Genomic DNA, 13,299 nt, shown 5'->3' with positions numbered 1-13,299 from the left:
ATTGGGTTGCACACAATATAACGCAGCTGCACACACCATTAGCAAAACCTAGATCGACCCTGAATTGGGGGATTTGATTACATTCAAAATACTTTCACTTCCGAACAAAGGTCTGTCTCAATCACAAGGCTCCATATACATCTCACAACAACATACTTGTCATCACTTGGGACCACTTCAAGGGCTGTCTAGAGGGCAGCTTGGCTCTTCTTCCCCATTTGGGACATCTCATCCCTTGTTTCCCGGAACCCTCTGTCCTCTAAGACCGACGACAATATCTCGGTTCCAAAATCGTCCCAACGGAATCCTGTCCTTGTCTCGGCCCTTTGCAAACCTTTTGCCCTTGAACCTCGCTCTCCCTTTCCTTGTTCATCACCCAAACGTCAGAAGGGTCTGCGAGCTCGACTGTCAAGCCGTCCTATACCGTCATGAGCGCGGATGTAGCTGTAAGTGCTCCTCTGTATCAGCATCTTTCATGTCTTCTTTTTTTGTTTTCACCGAAACTCGATCTTTACCACCCACCCCCCCCTCTGCCTTACTTTAGAAAGCTGTCCATTCTGTCTTATACCCCTTTTCAAAGCTGGTCTTGGGAGGCCTGCTCAGACGCTCATCTCCATACTATTCTCCGTTGCGACCGCCTTGCAGTCAATGCTGACCTCAGGATAGACAAACTCTGCGCCTCCACCTTTCCCACCCACTCCGACTGGTGACGAGGTATCGTCTCTGCTTCCTCCAGTCAATATGCCCACAAAGGATCAATTACAGGTGAGTCAATGTCTCGAATAGTCCTGGCGGATCAAATATCATTGTATCTATCCTTCATCATCCCTCCCTGCCCCCGCCCAGCAAAGCCCATCTCTGCATTGCGAGCACAAGTGAGCTGTTTGCTTATTTACAAAAAACTCTCCAGTCTTCCGGCCATCCCGTACTCCGAGCTTCCCCTAGGAAATCATCATCTTCCACTCAACAAGCCTCTAGAGCTCTCCCCACACCTGTGTCTATGTCCCCGACGGCTGGCTCTACGTCCTCTTTTCATCCACCTCGACTCCCACCTCAATTTGACAATTCTCCATGGTCCCGGTATACCGCCCAATATTCACCGTATCGGCCGGGCGAGTATGGAAGGAATGACCATTATGCCAAATCTGGTCGGAGCCTCGCGAGTGAGAGGACAAAGATACAGCGGACTCTGTTCGAGAGCAGCGAAGATGCAGATGAGGATGGGGACCACTTGATGATCAAGAAGAAGGAGGATACCGGTAGTAGTCCGCTTGCGCCGGCTTTTGAAGCCAAAATGGTTTTGAGAAATGGCGCCTCGGTGGATCTCATCTCTTGGTATGTCGAGGTCGGAGCTCACAGGTATTGACTTGTTCAGGCTTCGCACAAACTTTCACCACATCCCTGAATCCCAACACAACTCTATGACCCCTTCCATGTCCTTGATCGGCATTCGTGCTCTCCTACTCGAACGTTTCCCCCGGGTCCCAGAACTCTCGGAGTTGTCCAAAGCAGTTGTCGCTGCTTTCCCTCGATCACGATGGGAGTCTTCTCATGGTGCTTTCTCCAAGGCAGAACCACCCACCATTCGCGGTTTGTTCTGGCACGGCAAGGATGTCGCCGACGAGGACGAAGACGAAGAGGAGGAGGACGATTACGTGCCTTCCCGTAACAGAGAGAAGCCTCAACCGCAGATCGTCACAAGAGCGAGGGCGAATGGAAAAGTCTGGGACAATGGCGAAGCTTCAGGCTCCCAGAGTCCCATCGCCAGTGCGCTGGTCTCCCCTATTTCATCTTCTGCTCGCAAGCCGCCACCTGCAACGCCAGCTCGTTCGGTCTTGGAAGAGTTCGCAGAGATCGCCACACTCGCAGACAAGACGCCTAGGTCAAAGACTCGATCTTTACCCGAAGACGGTCCCACGGATCGTTTCGAAGGTGCTCCCACCGGCGCTCTGGCACTGGCAGATGTCTGTCATTCGTCCTTCGACACGACTAAGCGGAAACGTCGAGCAAGTCAAAGCCCCGAAATGCACAGGAGACGGTCCTCGACTCCTGACAAGCTCCACGGTCTACTGGCAGCTGCGGAAGCAGTCGAGGGAAGTCCTTTGACCTCCGTCCTGGGTCACAAACGTCGACGTACGATCGGCGGACCTGCACCAATGTATGAACTCATTCAACATCCTCACCGCAAATCTCACAAGACGCTCTCTCGAGGCACGGCCTCCCCTGCGGGAACTGAAACGGTATTCGGCCATGGCTTCTCTCATGACATTGTGGTCCCTCTGAACGATACCGCTTCCGCAGTGTCCCTCGCCGATCTAGACACTGTTTCCCTCCACACACCCTCTCGACAGGTCCCCGGATCCTCGGCCCCCTCTGCCTCTTCTTCGTCCGCTTCCCAATCTTCCAACATCTCATCGTTTGTCCCTGGCGTGGATCAGCCGCCGCCTCGTCCACCGAGACAAGGTGGCAGAAAACCCAACGAATTGCCTACTGATGGCGAAAATCCTGGAGTGGACTGCAAACCCCCTCACCCTTACCATGAAATGATCAGATACGCTATTGAAAACGCCCCGGACAGACGGCTTCAACTATCACAGATTTACAGTACGATCGCGGATAGATTCCCATTCTTCAAGACTCTGGACGAGAAAAAGACGGCAGGATGGCAGAATTCTATCCGGCATAATCTGTCCTTAAAGTGAGCATTGTTGAGGGTCATCTGCTATGAAATGTAACTGATTTCGTGTTACAGGAAAATGTTCGTTCGAGTCAACAAGGTTGACGGAATGATAGATGATTCAGGCGGGAAAGGTGGTTGGTGGACCGTCGAGCCTGACATGCCAGACGAGGGAAGACCTGGTCGCAAGGTCAAATCTAAAAAGCGAGGCGGTGATGACATCGCCGAAGAAAGCATCGCAGAAGGGTCTACAGCGGGAGAGGACGACAAGAATTGGATGGGCAAAGGCGGACGAGAGGAATCTTTGGCATCGACAAAAAGTGGCAAGGGTCCGAGACTATCGGTCGCCCCCATTCCTCCAGCTGCACGGTGACACTGTGCACACACCCTCCATGGTTCTTCCTAAATTTCCATTTCTTCCACCTCCCCTTCCTCTATCTCTCTTCATGACGTCTGATGATCTTGTTGTTTGCTATCTCCCGAGTGGGCACGTAAAAAGATGGGTTGTTTGGTATCTTGTTATCCGGAAAGAAAAACGCTGTTGCAAAAGAATCAAAGGCCTGGGCAGCGGTGTGGTAGTTGAAAAGAGAAGCTGCAATCAATGCAAAGAGTGGTGGAATCAGCCAAAGAACCAATTCATGCTATCGACATGCTGCTGGTCAAAGAAAGAGGTGATCTAAATTACGTGATGAGACCGGCATCCAGGCCTTGGCGATCTCCTGCCTACTAGCACGGTCCTTTGGTAAGAGTTCAGAAGAGCAGGTCGTCGAAGTTTCCACCCGATGTGGGCTTTGCTGGAGAGTTAGGTTGAGAGGGCTGACCGGCGGGACGGGCAGTTGGTGTTGGACCCCAAAGTTTGTCCATTGCTTTCTCCTTTTCGAGATCCTTGATCGTCTTGTTTCCTCCACCAGCTGCTCCGGTGGTTTTCGCCTGACCGCCAGCACTGGTCAAGGATGTTGTCCAAAGATCGTCGAAAGCGGATCCAGTGGTCGCCTTGGGTGATGTGACTGCTGGCGCAGTGTTTTGCTGGGTGTATGAAGGCCGAGAAGACAGGACGGGCTGAGAGGGAGACATCATTCCGGGTGAAGATTGGAACGAGGGTGTGCGAGCGGCGTTCATGGTTGGCATGGTAGGTTTAGGAGGTGCCGCGGCAGAAGCAGCATTGAGGAGATCAAACACATTTGCGTTCGCTCCAGGCGCTGGCTTGGGCACAGGTGCGCTAGTCGTCGATGTCGACATGGTGTTTGGAGCAGATTGGAAATCGTCAAAGTCGTCTGAAACGGAGGGCATCAGCAGGCAAGCGGGCCTTGGGGACTCACCATCTCCACCGGTCAAGTCTACAGCAGGAGCTGGGGCAGAAGTAGAAGTAGATGGTACCGGGTCATCGTCAAAGTCGAACAAGTTGACCTCTTTCGGCTTCTCCACAGGCTTTTCGGGTGCTTTTGGGGCAGACTTGGGTGGCACCTCTGGTCGAGAGCCTTGTCGAGCATGATGAGAAATCGAAGTTGATCGTCGAGGTGGGTGGTCGTCAAAGTCGTCTGCTCCTTCGTACTCGTCATATTCAGCCGCAGCGGCCCGGTTATTGTAGTTGCTTCCGCTGCTGTTACGAGAACCTCGGTAGTCTGAAAATCTCAGCTTGGTGTCCTGCGTGGTGTGAGAGAGATCTCCTCACCGTCATGATCATAGTCGCGGCCCCAATTGCTGCCTCCGCCTCCTCCGCCGCCGCCGCCGCCGCCTCCTCCTCCCCCACCACCAGCAAGGTCCTCACTGCCGAAGCCTCCGTACTTGCTACCTCCGGCAGTGATGAAGCTCATTCCGCCGCCTCCGCCTTGCCCTCCATACTTTGTACGATTAGCCTTGGCTTTCCTCCGCTCCTGACGAATTCGATCGACATCGCCAAGTAGAGACGCGACCTCGCCGGCACGATTTCGAACTGGGCACAAGTCAGACGACGACTCGTCCGACAGATGTAGAACCCACCATTGATACCCTGATCTTTGCCCTTTTCATCTATGTAGTGGAAGGATCTGAGCATCTTGATGGTGGAGATATGGGCTCTGGCATCGTCGACGACCCGTTCTGAACCGTTCTTGACCAGGTATTCAAGGAGAGTCAATGCCTTGTAAATCTGGCGCCATTCACGGGCTTCTTTCCTGAATGCAATATAAGCTATGAGGAATCGGTCAATCAGAAACTCTGCTCACTCCATGAACCTTGAGTAGATGGTAGGCATGATCTCGTTGAATTGGGAGCTGGTCTTGTCAGTCGATTGTGCTGAACTATTTCAACATAGGCTCACAAGTTGTGCGTGCTAGAGAAGGTCAGCGTGGGCAGCTCTCACCAAGAGCTCAAAGACTCACCCCTCCGCGATCTCCTGCATAAGCGTCGTGCTCGCTCCCCTTGCATTCACATCAGCCCCCGGAATCAATCGTGTTCTCTGCCGACTTTCACATACCAAGGATCATCGTTCGTCGCCTCGCGCACTTTGGCCTCGGTCTCGCTGACATTCAAGACCATATTTTTGGCCTGATTGTAGTATGATTTGACATCGTACATTGTGATCTGCGAGGCCTGCTTGGCCAGACCTGAGTACGGGGAAAAGGAAGGGGGGCGTCAGCTTGCGCAAAAGACGCGGTAAGCGATGTCTATACATACTCTCGATGTAATCCATCTTTGATGCTGATCGGCGCTCGCTGTTGTTGGTCGCCTTTAGAAGGTCTGCGGAGTCCAGAAGATACTCAAGAAGATGTCGTTGTTGCAGGACTGAGGAGGGATTTGGACGGGAGGGACCAGGAAGACTGGGCAAAAGGGAAAAGCGCATGGCTCGCCCTGGCAATTTGATTCCGTCCGTGCTTCGAGATATCATCGGTTCCCGCTCTTCATACTTGCCTTGTCATTACCGACTACCCTTGGACAAGGACAGCATGGACCGCGAGACCAAACCTGATGTGAAGCCTGATATCAAGCCTAGCATACTACCTCGTGGTCAAGGAGATGAGGACGAAGAGCTCGGCGTAGAGGCCGCGTTCGACAGTTCGAATGTGTGGTCCATGAAGATCCCTAGGTTCTTGTTAGAGCAATGGGAGCGAGTCACCGAAGGAGGCGTAGAATTGGGTACACTGGTAGTTGATAACAAGTGAGACGCAACGGACTATCTTCGCTTCTCGTCATGCTGATGATCATTCCCAAAGCTTTCAGCCGCCAAAAATCTCGCTTCGGCTCCCTGATACTTCCACTTCGAGCACTGAAGGTCAGGACGACCCGATGAATGGTAACCGGGCGGGTCCAAGCAGGAGACCGCGATACGATACATCCTCTATACCGGATCAGTACGAAGTCAATGTGCCTGAAGAGCGAGCTAAGAACACTTTCGTCTTCACGGAGCGAGTGAGGAAGTGGGGTCCAATAGCGAAAGGCATGACGGATCAAGGGAACAAGAAGAAGCAGCGGGGTGTGTCTGACTTCATACTATTCTAATTCAATAGCTTATGTCGACCTCAGCATATCCGAAGTTGGTCGCTAGAGTCGCACACGAGTGCACTGTCAGACCGATGGGGAATCAAAAATACCTCAAGATTTTAGCTCAGAGACAAATGGAAGCTGAGTCAAGTCGTCGGTAAGCTATTTGAGCAGACCATGAGCGATATTGGCTCATGTGTGGCCTCCAGTCCAATCGTTTCATTGGAGAGCACAGGTATATCAAGAGCACAGCAAAACCAGATGGCAGCTGGTCTCGCCAATATCAACAGTGGTCTGGGCAAAGGCTTTGTCGTAAGTCTGTCAGTGCTCCCTCTGCCATAAGGGGTTCTCACTCCAGTACAACAGAGTCTCGGCAATCGCAATGGACCGACAGGGGAGAAATTCGTCCGATTGGAGCGGAAAGACCTCACCGACAAGCTCTTTGCGCTGTTCTCTGAGAAGCCATATTGGAGTATCACAGCTCTTCGGCAAACTCTTCAACAGCCTGACATTTGGGTTCGAGAGGTCCTCAAGGACATTGCGGATCAAGTCACCCAGGGCGTTTACATCAATCTGTGGAAATTAAAAGACATTTGGAAAGACGCAGACTCGGCTATCATGGATGAGAAGGGTGGAATCAAAGGGGAGGGAAGCGATACGGGAGATGAGGAGGACGAGGAGGGTGACGATGAGGAGGAGCCTGATCTGGAGGAGGTCGCAATGTGAACGACTATGGGATTTGAGCTGTATTTCTGTTCATGTAGCACCGGTATCAGAGTTGATCATTTGTCTGCGAGCATGGATGCCCATTACTTGCAGCTGTGTCATCGTTGTCGCCGATGGAGATTCAGCGAGCCACCACCCAGCTCAGTTAGATCGCCTAAAAACAGCTAATCCGGAGGAATTACACGAGTATCTCATATGAAGGCTCACGCGGTGTGCTTCTTCTTCCCGCTTCAAAGTGTTGGCCGCTGATCAGCTCCGAAACCCAGAGAACATTCTGAAACTCTTACGTAAACAATGTTCGAGATATCCGCGAAAGCGAAGTAACGAGGCGAGATTTCAAGTCTGTACTCTATGCGAAGATGAGCTCGAGGGGCGAACAGGTAGAAGCCTCGAGCAGCGCACAAGAAACAGGAGATGTCTCTGTATGGGATATACCGGCGGGAGTACGGATCAAGCAGTCTGTCGGTCGCGGAAGAGGACTGTTTGCCGAATCGTCTTTCAAGCCAGGTGAAGTGCAATCTCTCTGGGCTGAGGTCCTACCTCTACTGACCTGATCACAGGTGCTCGTATACTCAGAACCAAGCCGATAGTCGCTGTCAACTCTACCAAGAATCTTTCCACCTTCTGCTCGGCCTGTCACCTGGCACCTGGAGATATCGCTATTGCCAGAGGACAGAGGAATTCGGCGATAACCCTTAAGCGATGTCAGGGATGCAGAATTGTGCACTACTGCTCGCAGGTGAGCTCAGTGGTACGTCAGGCATAGGAGTTAATCAGAATCAGGGATGCCAGACGGGTGACTGGACATTCCATCGTGAAGAATGTCGAGCACACAAACGTTTGCGTGTGGAGTATGCCAAGTTCAGGCCGAATGCTCGCCTGGACGAAGATCTCAGCTGGATCATGGATGAGAGATTCAGAGCTGTTGGCAGGCTGTGTTGGGCTAGAAAGAGGGAGATGCAAAATGGACGTGACCCAGATTGGTGGGCCCAAATTGACGCCATGGAGTCTCGTGAGCTCCTCGGGATAGACGTTGACTAACTTCAGACATCGACCGCATGCCCCAGCAACAAATAATGGAGCTTGGACAACAGATTCAGCGATTCCGACAGTATTTATCAGCAGCCGAGCGCGATACACCTGGCCTGGCTGACATGGAAGAATATGGCTTCGGGAGGTCATCCGACCTGCTAAAGCTGTTCTCCGCGGTGAGTTATAGGACTTATGGCTCAGATCGTAACGTTGACACATTGGGAAGTTTCAAATCAACTCATTCACCCTTTCATCTCCTTCTCTTTCACCGATAGGAGTAGCCATGTCACCCATCGTGGCGCTCTGCAATCACTCTTGTGAGCCCAATGCGGTTGTTGTCTTTCCGCACGGTGGCCGCGACATGGACATCGTAGCTATACGACAAATTGCAACCGGGGAAGAAGTGCGTTGAACCGTATGGGACCAGACTAACAAGTAGATCTTAACAAGCTACATTGATATTTCACTACCTTTAGCGGAACGTCAAGCAGACTTGAAGGAAAGATATGGCTTCATATGCGATTGTGAACTCTGTCAGAGGTCCAGAGAGACTTCTTGGGTTGACCCCAGGTGGTGTGTATATGATTCATCGGGGGGTTTGAAGAGCTTCGAAGGTGAGTGCTCTGACTTCAATGACTGCTCACAATCTTCATCCTCAGTTGACAAGCATTTCGATTCGATGATCCAGCAAGGCAGGGCGATGCTGAACGAGGACGAGGCTGGCACCCTAGGTGAGCCGCTTGTGCAGCATCAACTCATGCTTCCCAGATGTCCAGCAAGCACTGGTGAACTTCAGATCCCTCATTCCGACGCTATCACAGAAGATGCCATCATCGTCGTACCCTCTGCAAGCTCTACTACGTCTTCAGGCTCTGCTATTGTCTCCTCCGAGAAGCACTGCAGATCGCGATTTAGCCATCGCGAGTCTCTCAGCTGCATTTGCTGGCGCTGAGAAAGTGTACCCCGCTGGTCATCCGACACTCGCCGTCATCTCTGCCGAATGGTGCAAACTCGTTGCTATGGATTCGCCAGAGGACACGCCTACCGATATTTTGAAGAAGCTCAAACAGGCTGTCATTGGGCTTCGGAAGACCGTTAAGCTCAATGAGGTTGGTTTTGGGGCCGGAGGTGGAATAGTTGGAAAAGAGATGACAGAGCTGTTGAAGGCGTGTGAAGTCGAATTGAGTCAGCTAGCATAGTCGAATCGCATCCAGTCATTGGCATCCAAATTGTCACCCTTGCATACAGATCATCCTGATATTAAATTCTACACTGGTTGGATTCTGACCTCTCCGTCCTCCTCTGTGGAAACGATGCATCAGACTGGCTAAGAGACGGGCGATCCAGGTCCACTCACCGACATGCTCTATCGTGCTGTGAGAACCACCCTGAGAGTCGTATCGCAGAGATCCAAAGTGCGCTTCTTGGAGCTGAGCGACGACAAAGGGCATGACTGGAGGGACGCGTAAGCGGTCTGCTGGACAGGCTAAACTCACTCGTAGAGTGCAGATTGTCCTGTTGCAGGATCTCTCCGCCTGATTGCGAGCGAGTCTCAGCACTGACAAGAGTGTCCCAGCCTCATGAGGTACTCGCCTTGGTTCTTGACATCACTCAGGACTTGTTCCCTTTCCTCCTCCGAGGATCCCTTCTTGAACGTGATGATGACTGCGGAGGAGGATCAGCACCATTGTGAAACTGAGGATCTACGACTGCAATCACCTTTTTTAGCGCTAGACATGTTGACTCGCGTTGTCAGAGGTCTGTATAGGAATCTGTGGCTAGGTATATTGAGTGTACTGTTGCAACGTTGAACGAACAAGCAGAGTTATCAGTCCAGCCATACCCCCTTCTTACCCCGCACCCAGTTTTTACCCCACAAAAGCTGACGTCATTCAATCATCGGCCATTGCCGCTGTTCACGCGGTATGTGATGACCTGTGAGGCCTTGGCAGGCGAAAGCACGACGTGAACATGGAGTGGTCTTCATTGGGTACACCTCTTGGTCCATGTAGAGACAAGAGTCGATATGGCACCTCAAAGACAGCTCTCGACGGGTTCTTGTCGGAAACCTTCGAGGCAGCAGGACGTCTTCCTCGGCATCGCCCTTCAAATAGGGGAACAACCTAAAACTGCGGCATCTGAAAGTGGCGATAAGTCTAGGCGGGACCTGGAATACACCATAGTCCTACACGATGGTACGGGTGTCATAGGAAGTGAAACCTTCCACTACGTTTGGCATACTCATGGGCTGGATGATGAGGCAAGGAAGGACCAGGCAAAATCGTTCGCAGGTGAAGTCTTGGCTACAATGAGGGAGATTCAAACAACGAGATCGATGAAGGTGAGTAGAGCGTGTGAGACTTTAATGAACGAACAATACAGATATGCCTCATAGCTGTCGCACAACCTGTTCCTGAAGAGATCAAAAGCAGTGGTCGTGGTACGCATTTCTTACCTACTGTGTGGCTCCACGTCGATGCCATTCCGTACGTGAAAGCGACACCATACTTGACATTTACATCGCACAGATTCACGATCTTGCCTTCCACGGCCATCTTCACCAAGCTACCATCTCCGTCGACACAAGCTGGAGCAACTGCTGCTGTCTCTGCTGCTGTGAAGTACCTACACGCTGTGAGTCAGGGCCTAGGGTGCCGAGGACCATCTTTTGATGACGAAATCAGGCTACACACACGGCCACAACTGCAACATTGGACAACAATGATCATCACGTTCAGGTCGATTGCGATGGGCAGGTTACTCTGTGTGATCTTATCCATTATGAGGAGAGCACAAGCCCACAGGTCAGTCAGCGCTCGATGTCTCATCTCATCCAGACGTACAGTAGCTTTGGAGTCGGTTCATGGCTCTAGCGAAACTGATCCGAGGGACAAACACCTCGATCCATTTCTTCTCCGCCACACCTCAGGGTGAGCCACCTTATCGTCAATTTTGCCTGATAATGGACAGGCGGTGGGGTCGCCCTCATGCGACATGCCTTGGTCCGGCTCTGGAAACTTGTCGGCGTACAAGTCAAATGGTTTGTCCCAGAGGGTCACCCTACCGTCTTTGACATCACCAAGCGGAAGATGCATAATGTCCTTCAAGGCGTTGCTCCGCAGGGTACGGAGATGACTGACGAGGACAAGCAATGCTTCGAGCTATGGACAGAGCAAAATTGTGAGCTGGAGTCTTGCCGGGTAGGAATGACAGGACAGATGAATCGTTCTGGTCGAGGGGTGCCATCGATGCCAGTGTCATTGTGATCGATGATCCGCAGTGTAAGAGCGACGAACGATGTCGGAGCTCATCATCAGTGACTGCTCTGATCCCGATCATCAAGAAGAGGCGACCTGACGCCAAGATTATCTTCCGATCGCACATCCAAAGTGAGTTCGCTCATAGGCATTGCTCATCTTCCAAGTCCAAAGCAATCTGACCGATGACCCCTCGACTCCGCAATATCGGACCTGGAACTACTTGTTCAACTTTGTCAAGCAGACTGACCTTTTTCTTGCGGTGAGAAGTCTACCTAGAGCTCCCTGACCCCAAGCATCCCGTCAAGTTCTTCATACCGAAAAATGTGCACGAGAACCTGCCTGTGCTATACATGCCACCTTCGACTGAGTGAGCTCGTATCTGAGGTTACCATCCTGACTAGACAGTCCACTCGATGGTCTCAACAAACTCTACGGACATCACTCTGTCACATATTACAGAGAGTACTTCAATCACCTCGCTTCGTCGCAAGGAGATGTCGCGATCGACTGGGCACGAGGCTATATCTGCCAGATTGCTCGTTTCGATCCATCCAAAGGTGATTGCGGCGCCACAGAATGGTGTTGATGCTCCAGGGATAGATGTCCTCCTCGAGGCATACTTGAAGTTCAGGCAAAAGCTCGAGAAAAGTTCATTTCCGCCTGAAGATGGTGGCCCACAACTTATCATAATGGGACACGGCTCTGTGGACGACCCGGATGGCACCATGATATAGTGAGTAAGCGGTGCATTGTGTGGCTGAAATCCCAACAGCGAGATGTGCCACGATGTGGGTGGTCGGACTCATTGCGAGTTGACTCTACCAGATCCTGTCGAAAGAAGAGTACCAGCTGGTCAACGGTGATGTTGCAGTAGTGCGAGCGCCGCCGGTGAGCCCTTCGGGTCATTCTCCGGACTCAACTTTCAGAGCGACTCGCTGCTGGGCTGTATCTTACAGGGCGCTTGGGTAGCGACGCAGCTATCTACGCGGTGAGTGATCTCGGTGACAGAGCCGCTGAGCCTCTTAGCGAAGGGTTCGAAGTCAAAGTCACAGAGGTAAAGTCAGCTCCATGACCATTCTGCTAAATATCAGGCCATCAACAAGCGCGTGCCTATCATTGCGTCGGACGCTGGAGGTATCCCCGTCCAAGTGAAACAATCCCTCAATGGGTGGGTTGTGCCGGCAGGGAGGTCTGAGCCCGTCGCGACCCTCCTATACGACATCTACACGGGTAAGGCCAAAGTCAAGAGGCCGGTTCCCAAAGGTAGAGACACGCAAGGCGAAACGGACCCGAACGCAGTGGCCGAAGCCTACGTTGGGGGCTACGAGCAGCCTGTCCCGCCTGTTCGAGCCGATATCGGTTCGACCTCGGAGGACTACTGGACAGTGGGCAACGCCGCCAAATGGATGCTGTTGTTCTCAAAGATCTTGCAGCTTCAGGTGCCTGAAGGGCTTGGAGGAACCGACGCAGACTTGCTGAATGGGATGAGGGCTAGTGAGCGGATCGGAGGGAAGGAAGTGGATGCAACTGCAGTATGGCAGATGGTCATGGGCACGGACATGCTGAAGGGTGAAGGCGAAATACGATGATCATACTGCATGCCCTTGCTATCGTGCCATCTTTACTTAAACTGTGACGAATTCTTTATGATCGCCATGTATGATACGATTCCCCGAGAAGGAGTGGCAGAAAAAACATGGACACGATGCCTTCAGTAGGCATGAGCCCGCGCTGGGCTCGGTCTCAGCTCAAGAGGCTCTCCCTTTAAACCTCTCGTGCATGAAGTTTTCACAGGGGTCCTCAGAAATAGCTATGCTTGCAGACTACAGATACAGCAGAATCCGCCAGCCGCTTTTACAAAGTTTAGACTCCCGCTGTGGATGATTCTTTCGCGGGCCGAAAAAGAATCAACCGTCATCGTGAGAACCGTCGATCGAAGGTTTGGGCTTCTAAAGATGACATCCACCCCGTGTGGCTCAAACCTGCGCGACTGGAATCTGCCTTGTTGACGTTAGATGTCCAGGTAGCCCAAGAAGGAGGGTCCGGAGCAGATCTGCCACACTTCCCAGCTGACTGGGCACAAACGGAATCAAATTGGCGATTCTCCCAAAATTGGGTGTAAACAAGGCACAGCATAAAATCAAC

General features: G+C 52.1%; 6 protein-coding genes across 6 annotated transcripts; 4 read left to right on the top strand and 2 right to left on the bottom strand.

Annotated features, from left to right (window-relative positions):
* The first annotated feature begins 114 nt into the window (after positions 1-114).
* Positions 115-3,296, top strand: BD324DRAFT_610999 (hypothetical protein). Its single transcript, XM_022014231.1, has 5 exons — positions 115-446; positions 667-765; positions 911-1,335; positions 1,376-2,698; positions 2,753-3,296. The coding sequence occupies exons 1-5, from the start codon at positions 429-431 to the stop codon at positions 3,048-3,050; spliced, it is 2,163 nt and encodes a 720-aa protein (XP_021874171.1). The 5' UTR covers positions 115-428; the 3' UTR covers positions 3,051-3,296.
* Positions 3,297-3,392: 96 nt separating this feature from the next.
* BD324DRAFT_4031 (hypothetical protein) lies at positions 3,393-5,465 on the bottom strand. The gene is made up of 9 exons (XM_022012693.1): positions 5,333-5,465; positions 5,133-5,262; positions 5,038-5,076; positions 4,977-4,988; positions 4,882-4,929; positions 4,658-4,830; positions 4,350-4,610; positions 3,997-4,299; positions 3,393-3,951 (listed from the first exon to the last, which is right to left on the bottom strand). Exons 1-9 carry the CDS (start codon positions 5,346-5,348, stop codon positions 3,428-3,430), a joined length of 1,506 nt encoding a protein of 501 aa, XP_021874170.1. The 5' UTR covers positions 5,349-5,465; the 3' UTR covers positions 3,393-3,427.
* Positions 5,466-5,569: 104 nt separating this feature from the next.
* BD324DRAFT_610993 (transcription initiation factor IIF, beta subunit-domain-containing protein) lies at positions 5,570-7,037 on the top strand. The gene is made up of 5 exons (XM_022014230.1): positions 5,570-5,813; positions 5,869-6,128; positions 6,179-6,293; positions 6,346-6,448; positions 6,503-7,037. Exons 1-5 carry the CDS (start codon positions 5,602-5,604, stop codon positions 6,860-6,862), a joined length of 1,050 nt encoding a protein of 349 aa, XP_021874169.1. The 5' UTR covers positions 5,570-5,601; the 3' UTR covers positions 6,863-7,037.
* An 86-nt stretch (positions 7,038-7,123) lies between these two features.
* On the top strand, positions 7,124-9,115 carry BD324DRAFT_677953 (hypothetical protein). The gene is made up of 7 exons (XM_022018963.1): positions 7,124-7,369; positions 7,423-7,601; positions 7,646-7,874; positions 7,910-8,070; positions 8,121-8,297; positions 8,334-8,625; positions 8,663-9,115. The coding sequence occupies exons 1-7, from the start codon at positions 7,222-7,224 to the stop codon at positions 9,091-9,093; spliced, it is 1,617 nt and encodes a 538-aa protein (XP_021874168.1). The 5' UTR covers positions 7,124-7,221; the 3' UTR covers positions 9,094-9,115.
* A 46-nt stretch (positions 9,116-9,161) lies between these two features.
* On the bottom strand, positions 9,162-9,734 carry BD324DRAFT_677952 (hypothetical protein; the record flags this gene model as incomplete). The annotated part of the gene is made up of 5 exons (XM_022018962.1): positions 9,614-9,734; positions 9,458-9,559; positions 9,391-9,429; positions 9,252-9,347; positions 9,162-9,196 (listed from the first exon to the last, which is right to left on the bottom strand). The coding sequence occupies exons 1-5, from the start codon at positions 9,630-9,632 to the stop codon at positions 9,162-9,164; spliced, it is 291 nt and encodes a 96-aa protein (XP_021874167.1). The 5' UTR covers positions 9,633-9,734.
* Positions 9,735-9,920: 186 nt separating this feature from the next.
* On the top strand, positions 9,921-12,743 carry BD324DRAFT_574927 (trehalose synthase; the record flags this gene model as incomplete). The annotated part of the gene is made up of 17 exons (XM_022013093.1): positions 9,921-10,235; positions 10,277-10,380; positions 10,423-10,528; positions 10,579-10,698; positions 10,743-10,824; positions 10,865-11,074; positions 11,113-11,175; positions 11,212-11,283; positions 11,319-11,413; positions 11,448-11,521; positions 11,560-11,711; positions 11,749-11,887; positions 11,927-11,942; positions 11,980-12,042; positions 12,081-12,142; positions 12,181-12,208; positions 12,246-12,743. 17 exons carry the CDS (start codon positions 9,921-9,923, stop codon positions 12,741-12,743), a joined length of 2,199 nt encoding a protein of 732 aa, XP_021874166.1.
* Positions 12,744-13,299: the final 556 nt, after the last annotated feature.

The sequence above is a fragment of the Kockovaella imperatae genome (assembly GCF_002102565.1).
Source record: "Kockovaella imperatae strain NRRL Y-17943 chromosome Unknown BD324scaffold_1, whole genome shotgun sequence".
NCBI lineage: Eukaryota > Fungi > Basidiomycota > Tremellomycetes > Tremellales > Cuniculitremaceae > Kockovaella > Kockovaella imperatae.
Note: the sequence above shows the minus strand (reverse complement) of the source record. Positions and strands in the feature narration are given on the sequence as shown.

Bases quoted from the DNA above. Each gene is read 5' to 3' on its own strand.
- BD324DRAFT_610999 (XM_022014231.1), top strand. The intron at 1,336-1,375 runs GTATGTCGAGGT...TGACTTGTTCAG, and splicing joins TCGGTGGATCTCATCTCTTG to GCTTCGCACAAACTTTCACC. The intron at 2,699-2,752 runs GTGAGCATTGTT...TTCGTGTTACAG, and splicing joins CGGCATAATCTGTCCTTAAA to GAAAATGTTCGTTCGAGTCA.
- BD324DRAFT_4031 (XM_022012693.1), bottom strand. The intron at 5,077-5,132 runs GTATGTGAAAGT...TGTGAATGCAAG, and splicing joins GCGACGAACGATGATCCTTG to GGGAGCGAGCACGACGCTTA. The intron at 3,952-3,996 runs GTGAGTCCCCAA...CCTCCGTTTCAG, and splicing joins AGACTTGACCGGTGGAGATG to ACGACTTTGACGATTTCCAA.
- BD324DRAFT_610993 (XM_022014230.1), top strand. From the start codon at position 5,602: ATGGACCGCGAGACCAAACCTGATGTGAAGCCTGATATCAAGCCTAGC. The intron at 5,814-5,868 runs GTGAGACGCAAC...TCATTCCCAAAG, and splicing joins ACACTGGTAGTTGATAACAA to CTTTCAGCCGCCAAAAATCT. The intron at 6,449-6,502 runs GTAAGTCTGTCA...CCAGTACAACAG, and splicing joins GTCTGGGCAAAGGCTTTGTC to AGTCTCGGCAATCGCAATGG.
- BD324DRAFT_677953 (XM_022018963.1), top strand. From the start codon at position 7,222: ATGAGCTCGAGGGGCGAACAGGTAGAAGCCTCGAGCAGCGCACAAGAA. The intron at 7,875-7,909 runs GTGAGCTCCTCG...GACTAACTTCAG, and splicing joins AATTGACGCCATGGAGTCTC to ACATCGACCGCATGCCCCAG. The intron at 8,626-8,662 runs GTGAGCCGCTTG...CATGCTTCCCAG, and splicing joins GGACGAGGCTGGCACCCTAG to ATGTCCAGCAAGCACTGGTG.